General features: G+C 37.4%; 1 protein-coding gene across 5 annotated transcripts in view; it reads right to left on the reverse strand.

Annotated features, from left to right (window-relative positions):
* Positions 1-18,156, reverse strand: part of PLEKHA7 (pleckstrin homology domain containing A7) — a 98,970-nt gene that overhangs the window by 54,403 nt on the left and 26,411 nt on the right. For all 5 annotated transcript variants that reach the window (XM_017726586.1, XM_017726587.1, XM_017726585.1 and 2 more), the window contains exons 2-3: positions 10,225-10,308; positions 2,714-2,825 (exon numbers count right to left, since the gene is read on the reverse strand). In XM_017726586.1, coding sequence (XP_017582075.1) covers positions 2,714-2,825; positions 10,225-10,308 — 196 coding nt within the window. The remainder of the gene's footprint in view (positions 1-2,713; positions 2,826-10,224; positions 10,309-18,156) is intronic.

Genomic DNA, 18,156 nt, shown 5'->3' on the forward strand with positions numbered 1-18,156 from the left:
GCTGACATTGCTCAACAGTCTCAGTAATTAAATAATATTCATGAAAATATTCTTCCATTGGCATATATTTTGACTCAGAAATTAACCATGTCCAAACGGTGTTCCAAAAGTCTTTGGTAAGAATTAAATCCCAAGAAACATAGAAAAAGTTCTTAAACAACCATGCCAGGAAGTGTTTCAGTTCCTTTTGAGCTTGCATTAAGTTAAAATTTACAAATCGTTGTTCAAGAATCTTTTCAAATTTAAGATAAATGTCCATATGCGGCTCAGAGAGCCAAGAGTCTTCCCACGGTTCCTCCATAGTTTAGATATGGAATAGCAAAACAAAACCAAGAAGAGAAATCCAGAATTTCTAGGGCTTACTCACACATCAGTTGCTTAGGGATCAGGGATCGTTCTGCCAACATTCTCCACCATTTGTTACAGTGGGGATTCTGTAACACGATGTATCAAACAACGAGACCCATGCTGATATGTGGGCCAATTCTTGCCAGATGTTTCAGAGATGTTTATTTCTCCAGCCGCATGGCCGGGATCTGCTGAGGAACTGATCACAGTCACGGGACCCGAGGGTCCTTGCCCACGCAGGCAAACACAAAACAACCAATGGGGAATGAGGCTGACCAGGGGCAGGGAAACCCCGTGTCTGTCCCCAGGGCCCCATGGCAGGGGGGAAGGGACCCCAACAGGAACTCACTCTTTGAAAGAATGATTATGGAATTCATGGAAGAAAACATTTAGAAATAGGTGAAATTATCTTAAAATTACTCTCAAGCTGCCAAAAGTCAATCTCAATCTCAAAGTGGAGGACACAGTTTCTTTATTTTACAGCCTTTGTTCTCATTGCTAGCTCACTTGAATTAATTTCTGTGTTAGGCTGTGAAGGAATTGAACTCTACAGAACAAGAAAAGTGATTTAAGCCTGTTAACACGCGCAGTGATCAACCAAAGCATAGGTAAGAAAGATGTTGGTTCATTTTAATTAAAACTCCAGTATTTATTAAGGACCCACAGTAAGATGAATCTTATAAAAACAAACTTGGTAGAGAAGCAAAGTACTGGCAAACCCTCTGTGAGAGCTCTATTCTAAATCTAAAGTTGTGATGTGTTAAAAAATGCCACACCTGGCAGCCTGCCAGGAGCATGAGTGACCACCCTTATACTGAACTGCAAACAGAATAAAAGACCAGACCAACCAAAGTTGTGGGAGGTGATTCTGGATATTCTCTAAGCTGTGATGAAAAAAGCATGACCCTCCCCTTTAGCTGCATGGTTGTGATGTGCCCAGTGAATTAGCCTGCAGCATTTGGGTGGCCTCGGGGTGAGCGGAACCCAGTCCCCATTTCTGATCTCTGATTAGATCAGACAAAGGGAAGCACCAGGAGCAAGTGATCCTGGCTAAGTTAAAGCCAACTGTGTCCCTGGATAATTCCCCAGCTCAAAGCATTGTATCAGGTCTCCAGTAAGTTTACTGGTTTTAAGAGGAGAAAAAATGAACCTTCTGCCCCTAATGCAGGCTTCAAAAAATCAGAGTAAAGAGGATAAATACAGTAAAAACAAATGCCGACATATTTTGCTAAGTTCAACTCTTCAAATATCAAAAAAGTATTTCAACTAATTCAGGTAACCTACCAAACTTATTGTTTTCAGTGATGACTCCATCTAGAACTATAAAGATATTCTTGAGATTTGACACATGACAATCTTTGTGTTGGTCCAATAACTCATACACTTAGGATTTAAAAAAACAATTTTTGAAAGATTGGGTTTTAGCTTCTCAATAAATTGTTTGTGTCTTCCCCAATATTTAACCAGGCACATCAAAACATTAGCAAAATATTTTAAGTATCCCAACTAAACAAAGTATCTTTGCAATCAATTTGGCAAAGTCCTTTCTTCAACTCAGTTACATAAGAGGCTGCCCACTTTTGCTTAAAAAAAAAAAAAAAAAACAACAGAGAAGTTTAAGAACTGCAGTCAAAGTTAAGAAATTTATCTTATCTCTGCTAATTCTTTCAATATTGCCCTATTCCTTTTTATCCACCCACTACCATTCTCACTGTTCTGTAATTTAGTGTAAGGTCAAAGAAGCATTAAAATAGATGGTGACACTTCAAGTACAGCACTTTATTATATTTTGTTCAATAATGGACACAGGCCCTTTGTCAATGACAAGGAATGGACTTTTCTATTATTAAACACTATGTGTGTGAACTTGGTGCCTGCACTGTTTGTGCACTCCAGTGATGGCAGAAAAGGATTTAATTGTTACTAAGAGGAGCAACAGCAGCAAGATTTCATGAAAAGATAAGAACTGCAAAAATTGTAATTCCTAGTAGTCTGCAGCATTTCTTGCCGTATACACCGGACCACCAAAACACTTGCTGAAATACTAACATTACATATATTTACTTCCATTTCTAAGACTCTCAAACTTTCCATGTCACAAAAATCTCTATGTTACAAGTTACCATTCAATGCTATCATGTGGTATACAGTGCTTCTAAAAGAGCTGTAACACTGCTGTTACAGCTGTCTGTTGTTAAAAGATTTGTGTCTGAGTAGAAGATATTACCTCCTTTCTGAGGCCTTACTAGACTTCTAGGCTAAATCCACAGCTCTACTGAAATCAGCATTAAAAGAGTACTCAATTAAAAAACAACTGAAGTTCTGATCAACAAGCTGAAAAAATAGCTTTTTTTTTTTTTTTTACCTTAGAGCCAGGTTTTGTATCGACAGCAGATGTAGTTACTGCAGTGGACGTTTCACTGACCATGCTTGAAGGCCTTTGATTTATTTGTTGCTTGGACATAGATGAATTCTGTCTAGAAAACAAACAAAACCAGATAATCTAAAGCACATTGTTTCAAACACTCAGCTTGGCCTTTTTAGATGTAAAATTCACAGTGTGTAAATGAATGAGAAGTTAGTCAAATATTTCCCATGCATCTGCAAGTTCCTTTACACCACTCCTGCTATTTTGATTTCAGGTCTTTCTCAAGCAGTGACATCTGATGATTGGTATTTGTCTATTCATAAGGAGGGAGAAACCTGCCAAATTGTCTGCAAAGCCAACAGAGAATCAAGATATAACAATGAGTGTGATAAGAGAGAAGGTAAGGCTTATGCAGTGAAACCAAATTGTGCCCAATTTAGAGGCTTGGCCACAAACCTGTGAAAGAGCCTGTACTGGGGAGAAAAGGACAGGAATCAGCACTTGGCAATAACAGGCTTCTTATTTAAAATCAAACTGAGTCTAGACTGCTGTTAGATCTTTCACTAACTTAATGCTCTATCTTTGAATCTGCCCAAAATATGATTCATAGCACAATATGAATTATTAAAATACCTTTTGAGCAAAATGGTGCAATTCAAGGCAGATAATTGTTAGAAATGTGTAATTTCTGAGTCATCCTAAGACTCCAGAAATCCTGGTAACTAGCTCAGATACCCATTTAAAGCATAAGTGAGGTCAATCCTACCAGAAGAACCTGTTCAACAAGTCAGAATTCAGTACAGCCACCCAGACGAAGAATTGAGAGTATAAATGGAAGAGCAAAATAAAATCTCTGTGAAGAGAAGCTTCAGCAGCCGATCTTGACACCAACATTGAATGAAATTAAAACCACAGGTGGCATTTTCAAAAATCATTAACAACATAATTTAGCAAATAACAAGTAGCAATACAGTCACATCAGAAGAGAAAACAAAACAAACAATTAACAACCCATGATTTTCCTTTTCCCATCAGTAAGTCACCAAAGCCATTTATTAGAAAAACCAAAAAACGCAGCATACAAGCTATACCAAACATGGTTGCTGCTACCACTGAAATCCAGATCTGAACACAAGAGAGAACAAAACAATTCTGAGCAGTTACCACAAGAACAGAGAAGAGTCTGTGATTGCAGTAGCTCAACACAAGGTTTAACAGAACACAAAGTATTTGCCAGCACTGCTCTTCCTCAGTTACAACCCGAACAATTACCTGTCCAAAAGCTTGTCTAGGTGGTTTGGTGTCAGGGAAAGCACATTTTCCCATTTGTGACCAGAGTTTCAATGAAGCTTGCAAGTAACACAACTTAGGTCCCATTTTATTTATACCTTGCGTATCTGGCATAAATCCCTTCTTTCTAGATTTTATATATAACCTCAAGTCCAAGATATAAGAACAAGCTACAGCAAGTCCCTAAAATTCCTGGCCATCCTTTAAAGCAAGAGAGTTTAATCATGTCAGTTTGAGTCAATTTGCCTCACCTCTCATGGACCAGGTACCCTACTTCAGCATTTAATCACCTTTTAATCCAGTCTCTGCAAAACACAGATTAAGAAACTTCGCATATATGACACTGCCTGACTAAGCTATTTCTGTTGACAAAAATTAAAAATACAATTTAAGTTTTGACAAATTGGAATTAATTTTTCCAATTAAAAATTAATAAGAAGGAGGAATAGCCACAGAGGAACGGTTTTACTTTAAAATTTCTGCTCTGATATAACAGATTTTCACTATTCCTCAAGATACTGTTTCACAGCAGGTTAAACATAAAGCACTTTAAAAAAAACCCAGAAGAATTACAGAGGAAGATAAGCTATATGGTTTAACATGACCATCATCATCATCATGAAATCATAATAAAATACAGAACAATAAACAAGTAATTTCTAAGCATTTATTATGTGATCATACAGTGATTTCTCTTCCACTTGCTACTGAAAGTCATCACTGCCAAGAAACCAGGCTTTCCATTCCTCGTACTATCAAATTAATGACAAACTTCAAATTCGCAAGCAGAAAAATGCTTTTGTAAAAACGTGAGGTTGTTGCCATGGAAGAATTCAAATAGCAAGCAAAAGAGAGATTAAACCCATTAAAAGAGAAAATACATTCTCTTATTCTCCTAAAAAAGTCTTCGGCAGCAAGCACTGGTGATGCAAACTTGCTGTACCTGACATTTAGCAGAAAACACCAAACAATATGGCAAATTTATTTCAGTATTTGTATATAATATTTCAAGGATACAATAGATTTTTTGCATGAAATCAGAACATAAAACTCAGGTATTCAAGTCTCTTAACAGCTAACCAACATTCTCAGTGCTTTTAAAAGCAACTGAAAATAGGCAGAATATGCAGAATTACCTGAAACATCCTTGCATGTTAATGGAATTAACACTGTCCTAATTATTTACAGATTCAACTTTAAAAATAAGTGGCTACAGCATTGACTTTGTGCATTCAGAAACATCGGTTCAAAGTCACAATTACTAAAAATGTTTGATAATATCTGTTATCCAAGACACCCCATTCTGCCTTCATAGTGATTGTGTTTTTCTATTTTCAAGCTGGTTTTCTTACTGCCTCCCCCAAGAGTGTGCATACACACACAGAATTGCAGTGTGTCCATTTGGGGCTCCAGTACTGTGTAAATTTTTTTAAGTACTTGAAAATAACACTCTATATAATATCTCCTGTCAAGCAACTCCCTGCTCTACTTAAACAGTGCTAGTATGTCTCCAGAAACCACATTTACCAGCTGAAGAAACGACATAGCCAACATCTGGGTTATTAAAAAAGCCCCAACACTGAACAAGAACAATAAAAAAAAAATGACTGCACCAGTAGCCCATATTGAAAATGCAATACTCACGAGAGATCATAACGATCAGTCGACTTGGAAGATCCACAGCCATACCACCAACTTAAAAAGTTTATTTGTTGGAATCAGATATGATGCAATAACATTGTGTCAATGTAGTTTTAATGCTAATAAATTTCCTAATCAGCTAGATTTAAAAAAAAAAAAAACTGTCCTAGTGTTTCTATACATGTAAACAAGCTAGATATTTATTTTCGGGTTGTTTGGGTCTCCTCTTTCCTCTCCACCTGATATTTTTGCTGCTATAGTAACCAAATGAAATAGATAAAATAAGATGGCTCTCTCCCCAGAGGTGATACACAGGTTTTACCAGGCACACAAAAACAGGCAAGAAAGAGGACAGCACTCATTGGATTAAGCACACTGTATTTTTTCCCCCATATGTCTACATTTACATTCAAGTCTTACCTTTTTAAAGTACTCTCTTCTCATTCGCAAACACACTGCTATGACAAATATCATACAGCTCCTAATACACAACTACTAGTGTTTAGCATTAGTTATATGGCTGCACGTGCCTGATTCTTCCTTTCTGTCCACAATAAAGAACTGTTATTTAAACAAAGATATGAGAAAAGAAATCTAAACATTATATACAGCTATTGTAAGTAATTCTATCATAGCTTCTTTTCAGAGAAATGCATGTGTAACAATGTAGTTAACTAAAAGCCTAACATCTGTCCAGCAGACTTATCAGTAATTCCCATTTTTCCACTGGTTTTTTAAGAAAGATCCCTTCATGGCCTAAAGGGTTCACTAAAAACAGGAAAGCAAAGCAGAGAAATCAAGAGGCAGTTGAAATGGAGGGGCTTCCCATAGAGCAAGATGCTCAGATTATTTCAATATGATCCTAAAAACTGAGACGTGAACAAGTCGATAGAGAATAAAAATTGTTCTAGACAAACTACCGAAATGCTGGCAGAAAAAGATAGAAAAATAATCTTTAGATACAAGCAACCATGTGATAAGATGCCAAACTGAATTCACTGCCAACAGCAGAAAAGTAATTCAAAGGAGGAAGAAATAAAAAACATCTCTGCAGTTTTTATCACTCCAAACAACACTGTCAAGTAAAGGTTATTTTTAAATATCAGCTCAATGAGTAGCAGCAGCCAAAGTATGTTAAGAATTATTAGTAAAGGAATAGAGAAGGAAAAATACAATTAAATTATTGTAACAATGAGCTCATAGGCTGAATCTTGAAGTCACCTATGATCAATCATTCCATGAGAAAAAAAAGACAAACCTAAAAGTGACATACAGAAAAGCTGGCTCTCAAGCAGAGCTAGTGAAAGGTACAGAACACACATCCCACACACCAAGCGATCAAAGCTGCTAAGCTTGGAAAAACAGAGTACAAGGTGGGGATTTGATAGTGGTCCCAACTAAGAATGTGTTAGGAAATAAGGAATTACTAATCACCATTTAAAAGAAAAAGGAAATCTAAATTAGAATACCTTTAGGAAGAAGGAATAGTATAAGGATCAAAAGATAATGTAATTCAAAAGTCACAGATTCCAGTTACAAAGGAGTTGAGAAAACCGGATTTCAGCTTCAAAAGCAAAATTGATGTGATACTGTTTAAACGCCTTGGAAAAAGACTAGTGAAATACAGTCTCAGCCTTCTACTGAAAGTGTCCAGTTCTCATTTGATCAAGTGAACCAAGGGCATGTGGTTCACAACTGAGTCATAATCAAGCTAGGATTACGTCACTCATTGGTGTTATTTTCCCAAACTTGTTTCCAAATCTGCTTGCCAGAACACTGCTTCCAGGATGAGGAATGGCCAGAGCAATCCCCACATTCATCATTTCTACATGACTGTAAATTACTTTTCTGATGTAAAATGTGTCCTTTTAAATAGATGTGTTTTGCAGCCTGAACAAGTTTGTGCTTACTTCTCCCCAATAGCTCCCAGTCAACATCTGCTGACAACTCCTTGGCCCTAATCTTAAATGAACATCAACCAGTCAGTATTAATCATGTCACAAGAGCACTAAAGAACAAATCACCTTTTATGAAACCCTTGAGAGTGCTACTGGTTCAGATAGGATTCCTCAGCTACAGGAAAAAGGAGTCTTGGTCAAAGGATCCCACAATGGAAAGTTCCCACAGACCACGCCAATCCAGAAACTGCCTTTCTGATCTGAGTCCTCCTGGTGGACCTCATTTCATCACATGATAGGGATCTACAACACTGATTCCAAACTGATACACGATCAACACCACCGATTCCAGGAAATCCCTGATGCCTGAGGGAAAAGAACTGAAAGCAGGGCACAGCTCCATTACAATTCCTAGGCCTCAGGACCAGGAGGTGCCAACAGCTCCTCTGATTTCACCATGTGAGACATCCACGTGTGTCAACAGCATCATCTGACAGGAACTCACATGTGACCATGGTGAAGAGCCTCTGTGTAAACCCCCACTGATGCATAGAAGTGGTAAAAAACTAAGGAAACCAGAGCATCCCACACATTTGAAAAAGACATTTTTAAAGCAATTTTAACTGACAGATTAAAACCATCTAATTTTAAAAACACTGTATGTTCTTCAGGCCAATAATAAAGCTTTGAGAAATATTCTTGCAAAAACTGTTTCCAGGGCAGTGACTACAAGCATATACTCCTCTCTCTATCCCTGCAGCCATTCCCTCTTCTTTTAGAATTAAAACCGCCAATCTTTTCTAATTCTACTACAGTGTAAGATTTTTTCCTGGTTTTGATACCATTTCAGTGTGAGTAACTGAAGTCTACATGTTCAGACTGCCCTCCAAATAAGCACTTCCCCTTCTCTTCCAAAAAAAGTTTCTAACATACATTAAAGATCACTAAATCCATGTGCCACCACAGCAAGTACTTCTTTCAATTCTGTTTTTAATATTTTATCAGCTACCATTACTACAAAACCAAAAACAGCCTAGGCAAGTGTGACTAATCCAGGCAGGCCCTCCAAGAGGTTATCCAAACACCTATTTTCCATTACATATGCTTAAATACATATCAAATTTGACTGAGCCTTTACAACAGATAAAGTAAAAATCAGTTAATGAATGGAAGTTGGAACACTGATGCTCAGAGGCTGCTGTCCATACTGTCTGTGAAGTTTGCTCCATTGCAACATACTTGTTCTCCTCACTAAATGAGGTGGAGCAGCTTGTTTCATACCTGTAAATGAGCAAAACCCTCTGAGCAGCAAAGCACCTGCATGCCATGGGACAGCTGGGGTGACCTCCAGCTCATCAGCCACCCCACAGCCTTCATACCTAATTACAGGCCTCTCCCACAACACTGTATTTCATGTTTGTTTTCATCAGACACCTTAACACAGGATTGGCCTTGGCTTTGCTTTGACTTGAGGGAGAGCAACTGATTAGCTGGTGGCTTTTTTAGGGGTTTTGCTGCAAATTTTGGTGTTGGTTGGTTGGTTTGGCTTTTAAACTATTTGAGAAGCTCTTCTCAGGCCTGTATCAGAACCTCTGAGCTCTACAGCCATGTTCTACTTCTCCAAGTCACAGGAGAAGACATTGCCAGAAAAGGTTCGGTCTCCTGGGAGTGTTGAACAGCCTTCCTCCAGGCCTCATTTTTCTCAATGCTGTAACTGCTTTTGACAGCAGTCCTACCCAAATGTAAAGCAAACTAAATGTCACAGAATTTGAAATGTATAGAGCTCAGAATTGGGCAGGCAGCCACACAAACCCCACATCCAGGCCATCACAGCAGGATGCCCAGAATCTGCAAAGCATGAGGGGGTAGAGGCTGCTTGAACAGTGCTGGAAAACTGGGCTGAAAAAGGAAAAGCTATCTGATGTGCCATTCTTCTTGCCCTTTGGTTTTAGAAGCGATGCAGAATTTTGTCCAAGGCTCTGTCTTCTGTCTAAGGATGATACCCAGTCATTCCACTACAGAAGGATTGCAGGAGCAATCCTGGCATGCAGCCAGGGCGACAGGCAAAGTTAAAGCCTACAGGGAAAACAGTGCATGAACCAATCCAACACCAATCCAAAGGTGACCAAGTTCACCAGTGTGAAAGCATACATTTCCTCCTTTTGGTTTTTTTTTTTTAATCAGACAATCAAGATAAAATATGCTGGTAACAAATATATTAGACACCATTTCTCTAGAATAAAGAAAAACAGCTAATCAGTGTAGAACACCTTATATGTAAGAAAACCAAGGAAATACAATGGAAGCTAGTAATATTTTGTGTATTTCAATTTCAGTACAAACCTTCCAGTATGCTCCAAAAGCACTTTACATTTATGTTCTGTTTACCTGATATTTATATAAGACTAAAGCATTATTGCTTAAGTATATTTTGTGGGTCTTGTTATTTTATTTTTGGGTTTGTCTGGGTTTTTTTGAAGACTTGATAAAGATTTTCCCTCAAGTCCTACCAAGGAATCAAAAACATACTATCACAATGAGAAGCAAAATTTTAAGCATAAATCTCAATTAAATTTTTCTACAGTGTTGGAAGAACTGTCAATAAATTAAGGTACTAATCTACTGTAGGTAAATGTGTTACTGTTTTTGATCTCTTGACGTGGGTATAAAACTACTTACTCTTCTCGCAAAATAAATTCAATATTTTCTGGAGAAACCTGTCCTGTCACAGGATGTCTAAATGACGTGGTCTGCTGATTATGGCTGAAAGGAAAAAAAAAGAAAAAAGAAAAAAGAAAATTAATATTGCTATGCTCAGTAATACATGATATCTAAAAAGCAGAATTTTTTATATTGATGTTTTGCTGCTCTAGTCCAGAAATTAACATATTTCTGAGATACTTTTCAAGTCTGAAATGTTTTTTCAGCTCCTTCCTATGTTCTTGTTGACTTTGCCAATGGCACACTGTACCATTTAATTATTAAACAGGTTAATGTTTTAAAAGTAAACTAGTTGCAATCTTTAGTTAGTGAGAAGCACTTGAATTTATGATTATTTACACCTGGCTGTTACCAGATTATTTAGATATAACATAGAAATTACACAACATAAATTTCTGACTTGTGTTTCAGTAAATTTTATGGAACAGAACCAGTAAAATAACTTGAAATGCTGCTGGACAACATTTTACACAATTTATATTATTTAATGAGGTCACAGAGAGAAATTATGTGGAGGCCCTTTCTCACATGTTTCTTTTTCCTCCAATATGGTATTTCTCCAATGATTTTTCTTTACACCTTCATGCAGAGGATCAGATAAGACCTTAGCTATGCAGCTGCATGGTCTATATAAAACAACATAATTTAGTGCTTCATCAGAACTGAATTAAAATCAGGGCTTTCTATAAACTCTCCCCTCAGAGTACCATCTAATGCTTTGCTACCCTCTGTGAAATACTGTTATTCATTAAATATCTTACCTCTCTGTGAACCAAGCACTCATTTATTTAAGGTTCTAAATTTTTCTGGGTTTAGTTAACAATTTTTAGGTAAACGACATCCAAAACCAGAACTAATGTCAAATGTAGCAAGATAATAACAGTGTGAGTATTCAGAAAATACAAATAACAAGGCCATTTAAAGAACTGTACGTCAAAGAGGCAAAAAGGAAAACTTGATGCCTTTTCTTGTTTAAAGATTTTTCCTCCTGTAAAGCCTATTTGGTTTCAAGCCTTACAGATTTGACCCTGTCGTCCAGCATACCAGGATGTCCCCCAGCACAGAGGAAGGCATAAAGAAATATTTTGATGTTTCAGAGTAATGAAGTTCCTAAGAGACAACACTCTGCTGACTAAAGGACAGCTAAAAATCAAACAGCTCACAAAGCCATAAGATACCAATGTAAATAGCTCAGGACATGTCTCAATTTAAAAGCAAACCAAAACCAACCAAACAACAAAACCCTAAAAATGCCAAAAACCCCCCAAATTGCTCACACTAAGTCCCACTCAGGCCACAAACAGTAGAGGATATTTGGTGTGTTGGAAGCTTTTCACCCCTTTTCCAACACACCTTGCAACAGCAAGTCAGACACAAGGAACCCTATAATGAACATTTCCAATGACAAGCTGAAAGCTGTAACAACTTAGGCAACACCAGAACGCCTTTTTCCAGCCTCACCTATTGGAAAAATCCTCACCCTAGAGCCATCGGAAACTGTGAACAAGATATGGGCTATCAATTACTCCACTGCACCACGGATGGCATTTGCTCCCTAGACTGGTGAGAACTGACCTGTCCTACAGCTGTGGGTTAATAAAGTTTAACAAAGTTTCTAAATCTTCCATTTTTCCATGAAATCAGAGATCCAGAGAAAGTATTTCCAGTAAGCACACAGTGCCAACATCTACAAAGCAACCAGGATCTTTTTCCTTACAAAAAGAATGAGGACTATTGTTTTCTAAAAAAGCATTTCTGTGTGAGTTTAATATTGTGTCTACATCCAAAGAGCGGGATAGGAACTTAAGATGTTTTCAAAGGAAATAATAAATAAATTACAACCCTAACATTTAAACTCCATGTTTGTCACACAGTCCAGTTTGAAGTTGAAAGCCTTTCCTTTAAAAACCAGACCTGAAGCAGTCTATTTAACCTTAGATGCTTAGGTTAGGATTGCCACCAAAACAAGTGCAGATACCTTGTTAGCTTAGAAAAAGTGGAAGTACCTTGCCAGCTATATTCTCCAGGGGCAGAGGAACTGCCAACAAGCTCTCAATCTGCAGGCTCTCAATCATTAATAACTCACTCTTCAATTAAGACTAAGAAAAATGACTGTATTCCAGAAGTGCTCCAGGGTTATTTAGGAAGGGAAGTTTCCCATTATACCATACTAGCACATACACAAATGCTTTATTCTATCCCAGGAAATAAATTCACCAGAAGATGAATTAGTCCTTTTAGTTGCAAATAAAGAGTAAGTACATTACTAATAGACTAAATATTACTTACTAATAATAAAAATATCAGCTGGAAAGTAAACACTTTTTTAAATATCTGAGCAATGCATTTTGGGACAAGTTTTGCATGTCAAATACTAGGAGCAGAGAAACAGAAGGATGGCCTGTTACTGCATAAAATGCAGATGGTAATTTCACAGGCAAGGAGAGGGCACATAAACCCAAAACTTCCGCAAATCTGCAGCTTCAATATGTAGGACTTCACTGGGAAGAAAGAACTGAAACCCCTGCCACTAACAATTTGTTTTGCAGAACACAGTGGTTTATTTGAATTTGAAAAGTGAGAGTTTAAGTGTTTTTGCCTCACAGGACTCATTAAGACTAAGCGATACTATTCAAAACAACCTATACAACAGATGGCTAATGCCTTGCAACAAGGAATTAGATAGCAGGGAGATTTTCGTTCACAATGAGAGCAGACAAACGTTGGAAGAGGTTGCCTAGCAAGGCTGTGGAATCTCCTTCCTTGGAAACATCCGAAATGTGGCCAGATAAGGCTCTGAGCAACCACATCAAACCTTATAAGCTGGTTCCAACTTTGAAGCTAGCCTGGCTGGATGTGATGGGATACAGAGCTTCCTTACAACATAAATTATTCTGTTCTGTCATTCTCTGCTGCTCCCTCCACCCTTTCTCCACAAATACAATTTAATTCCTATAATACCTTTGAAGCTTTCCCAGTATTTAAATGGATTTATTCCAAGACTATTAGCAGTACCTTGTTTTTATTAGGACAAGAGAAACTGAACAGATTTTTAGATGATGATTTTTTGTTATTGTTTTCATTTCTTTTAAACATTTGCTTAACAGTGATATCTGTTTATATGACACTGGTAACAATGATGTCACCAGTGAGAGTGCTCTAAACTTGTTGCAGTGCAGATTTTCCTTCCTTTCCAAGCACAGACTAAGAAAATACCTGACACAGTTGTTCTCTGGGCACATCAGCTACCCAAGAAGTAGTTGATCACCTGTATTTCCTCCAAATGGCAACTACTGAATGTGTTCCTATTGTCCAGAAACCTACCATGTACAACAGGCACAACAAATGTGCCTTAATAAAAGGACATGATATGCTGCTCCACTCTCCAAAGCCCCTTTTATTCTTTTGTTTTTCACTAGAGAAAGACGTAATAGCATCAACAAAATTGGGAAAGGCTTATGATGCTTCATCGTGTGAATTCTGAATGCCTTGGAACTTGTATCAGTACACCACCACACATGTGAAATGCCAAGCTAAGTTTTCTAGCAACACTACAAATTTTGAATTTGTGATCAATTATGGCATTTTTTACCAACAACCATCCTTTAATTTTAACAGTTTTGTATTATCCTGATTTTGCACAGATACTGGTAATCAGAGTCACCAAAACAAAGTAAGTATAGAAACGTGAAAAATCCGCAAAAAATTACATTCATTACCATCTACCACTACCAGCGTTATTAAATTACACTACAGACTGTTAGAAGTTATTCTGAATTTCAAAGTTACAGAACACCAGGCTAGTAATAGTTAAGACTTGGACTCTTCATAAAAGAATCACAGTTCAAAACCCGTTTCTTTGTAATTAAGATACCTCAATACAAATTCCATTATTTCTTTTCCATTATTTACAACTTTTACAAACACAAGAACTGAGAGTCACCCACTGTCTTAAGACAGATGCAATCCAGGCTCTAATCCTATAGTATAATGGACACAGACAGGCACTTCTGCTTGCATGGATCCTTTTGCAGAACTCATAATTAACATGACTTCGATTAATTTTGTATTTGAGTCAAAGCCAAGTCCTAATTATTAATTTTTGGACATGACTGATGCTGATGACCTTTCATTTGAAGTCAAGCCAAGTGTATAGATTGTCTCTGGAGTAATTTAAATGCACAGGCAGCTGAAACTTGAAATCTGTGAATCAACTATTGATGGAGTCTACTTCACATTAACAGCAAATTTATAAGTTGTGAGAAAAATTCATGTTGTCATGGGACAGATGTCCTATAAATTATTACAAGCCATTTCTACAGCATTTACTTTCCAGGTAGGCTGACTCCTTTACCCTTACCTGCAAGACTAGATAAGCATAAGCACCTTTATGTTGAATATCCCAAATGGTGATGACAGTTACCTGTGGGCACCCACCCACACCTCTACGGGTGATTGCGGTGTGGGTGCAGCTGACAGAAGAACTCATGCAGCGAAGAACTGTTCAGCCAGTGAGTTGTTACTCCAAACAAGTGCTTGTATCTAACCAGGCAAACAGCCAGGAATAGTTTGCTTCATTTCATAACATATTTCTGAAATACATCAACGGCTTCAAAATAGTTTCAGCACTGCCCTCTGAGTATTTTTCGGATATTAGCTTTAAGAATTGGTTAGAACAAGTACCAACAAATAGTCCAAGAAAAACAGTGCTCTCAAAGTTCTGCAAGCTGGAAGAAAAATGCAGTGTAATACAGATATAATTTGGAAGGATTAGGAACAATACCAACTAATTGTATTACTCAAGCAAAAGTACCCACTACAAGCTGCACATACACAAAACTCCATCTTTTCAAGACCCTGAACATGATCTACTAGTTTAAAATAGTAGTGTCTCATCAGAATCGCAGTAAAACCCTTGCCCCACTGTAATCAGTGTCCAGGAGACTTTCATAAGGTCAAAATGTCAGCCTCTCATACAGTTTAATTAGCATCTTAACCTAGGAACTACTGGTAAGGATCACAGATTAAAAATGATTCTCTCAAATCTTACATCCTACTCAGATGAGAATTCCTAAGTGTTCAGTTGTTTAGTCCGAATACAATTCTGTAACTATCTTGAGCTGCTGTGTCTGTGACTAGCAGCAGCCAACACAAGAGTCTGGGCTTATAAAGACAGATGAAAGGGGACAAGATGGCCTGACATCAGGTTTTATCATACATTCACTTCTTCTGGTAAAAGCTTGCAGACAAGAAGAGTTTGAAACAAACAGTAAACTAACAGTCATGTTCATGTAGTGTTGTCCTTCTACCCAGTTCACTAATTATGAGGTTAAATGGGAACTACAAGTTTCCAAGGACCTGAAAAAATTCTTTTTTCCTGTCTTAATGAGCTACCAAAAATGATTTATACTATCCAGTAGTATCAGCAAAAAAGATTTTGTTAATGAACATGCTTTTAAAACCAGAGCTAATGAAACAATGGTAAGCTAATACAGAAAATGCCATGGAATCACTACAAGTATTTTCAGTCATTAGAAGCACAGATAAGAGGATGAATACACTATCATCACAGGATCAACACAGATTTCCATGAGTAATACAGGCTGAAGTCATCTGCTGATTCACAAATCCTTTTGATGCATATCACGTGAAACTATCAGGATTTTATTAACTCACAAAACCAAAATGCATTCGCTGCATTTGAAATTAAGGGGGGAAAGCATGTTAGTCTTAGAAGACAAAGAAATCTTTTAAAAAGCTGAATTTGTTGCTATTTTGTTACTTTTGCAGTTTTAGAAAATTTATAGTCCCTGCCTTCAAAATCAAAAATTAAATTAAAAACCTCTCTGATAACACAGATGCACAAACTAAACTAATAAATTCATTCGCTAATTAAAAAGACAGTGGTGATATCATTAATATGATTAAAACACCCTGGGTAAAAGCAGCCTACTCTCATATTCCAATATCAACCACAATTTAAAGAGTTTAGCGAGGAAGCTGCCCAACAAGCATTGCCACATAAAGGTACTATTTTGGAAGAAGTATTTAAGGGAAACTTTACACAAAAATATCACAGATCTCAAGTTTTAAGCCATAACAAAACTGGTTAAAATAAAATAGGTGTTCACATATACAGCATCTAAATTTACCAAAGGAGGCTGAAAACCCACACTAGTGCTATTTGAACCTATAACACTTTGATGCAAAGACATCATACATATGATCACAGACAACACAATCCACGTTGTTCTAAATATGAAAGCACATACAAGTTTTCCAGCATTCAGTTTTCATCTAAGTAGCAAACCATACAGTGTAGAAAATGAAAACAATAATACAACAGCTGTAAGAACTGAATAAAACAGATTTTGAAAACTGTCTGCTGCCACATAAGGCATATAACCTTTAAAACATTTTCTCTTCATTGGCTTTTTAATGCTAAAGATAGATTTTAAGATAAATGCACTTCTGATTTATTACTTATTGAATTTAATGCATAATACGAAAGAAGTGATTATCAGAGGACAATACTTCAGACTGAGAGCTTGCTGTGTGTGCACTCAGACAATGTGGAAACCCTGCCTTTTTCACCTCTCCATAAAATGGAAATGCTTTATCTACCACCTATATCATGGGAATGGCGTTTTAATCAAATCCTTACAAAATCACAAGTGTCCAGGACGGAATGAAGGAATTATAGCTAGTTTCCATCAAGCTGTCCCAGGGCTACAATCTAGAATACTGAATCCAATTTTGGACTTCCTCACACAGGAAAGGCATCAAAATACTCCTGAGCACCTGCTGTGAGGAGAGGATGAGGCAACTAGCCTTGCTAAGGTTCAGGATGCCCTGCCAGGACTAACCAAGAAGGTTCTTCACTGTGGTACCTCATGGGAAGCAGGCTTAAAATGAAACAAGAAGCCTTCAGACTGCTTGGAGAAGGAACATTTTCCCCTTGAGGATACAATTGTGCATGGTGAGGATGGCAAAGTATTAGAACAGGCAGCCCAGAGAAGTTGGGCAGTCCCCATCCTTGAAGGTTTTCAACACTAGAGTGGAGGAAGAACTGAGAAACCCGGTCTGACCTCACCACTGACTGTGCTCTGAGCTGGAGGTTGCACAGGAGACCTGAGGTCTCACCCAATCCAAGCTGACCAGCTATGGTAAGGTTGGGTATATTTGCTATTTCTATCACAAAGGCAAAAAAGGGCAAACAAAACCCAAAACAAACAAGCAAGTTTCACATAATAGATTTTACTAAGAGGGAAATGTAAACACCCCACATTATTTAGAAAGAAAATCTCATATGAGCATTAAAACCTGGTTTCCGCCTTCAGTCTTTAATAACACCATTAATTAACTCCTTCAGCAACTAAATAAATCTAAAGTGCATTTACATTCCACTAATAAATATTCCATTAAAGTAGAAAATTTATGCAGTCTGGGTTCCTGTACTTTTTATCTGCTAGGACACAACTTCAAACCAAAACTTTTCCCATAGTTAAGGTAATTCAAAAAAATCCATGGGTCTGTCTCAGTCCCTCTGTGGCCCTACCCATGTCCTCCACAGCTTTACAGTACTACTGAGGTACTGACCATAGTCCTACAAACCTCATGCCCTTCAGACACCAGGCTAAAGAATAAACAAGGATATCAGCATTGTGTTAACCAAAATAACGTTTAGTATGAAGAAACCACAATTCCCAGAGAGTACACCTATTCTTGTGGGTTGGCTGATAATGTTTACTGGCATGTATATTAATAAAAGCTCCTTCATTAGTAACAAACTGTTCCAGCCTTTGCAAGCCTTGTGGTTAATTCTGACACTTCAAACTCTATTCACCTGCAGCTTAGGCAAAAAATTAAAAAAAAAAAAAAAAAAAAAAA

Source organism: Corvus brachyrhynchos, unplaced genomic scaffold (genome assembly GCF_000691975.1).
Source record: "Corvus brachyrhynchos isolate BGI_N302 unplaced genomic scaffold, ASM69197v1 scaffold62, whole genome shotgun sequence".
NCBI classification, from domain to species: Eukaryota; Metazoa; Chordata; class Aves; order Passeriformes; family Corvidae; genus Corvus; species Corvus brachyrhynchos.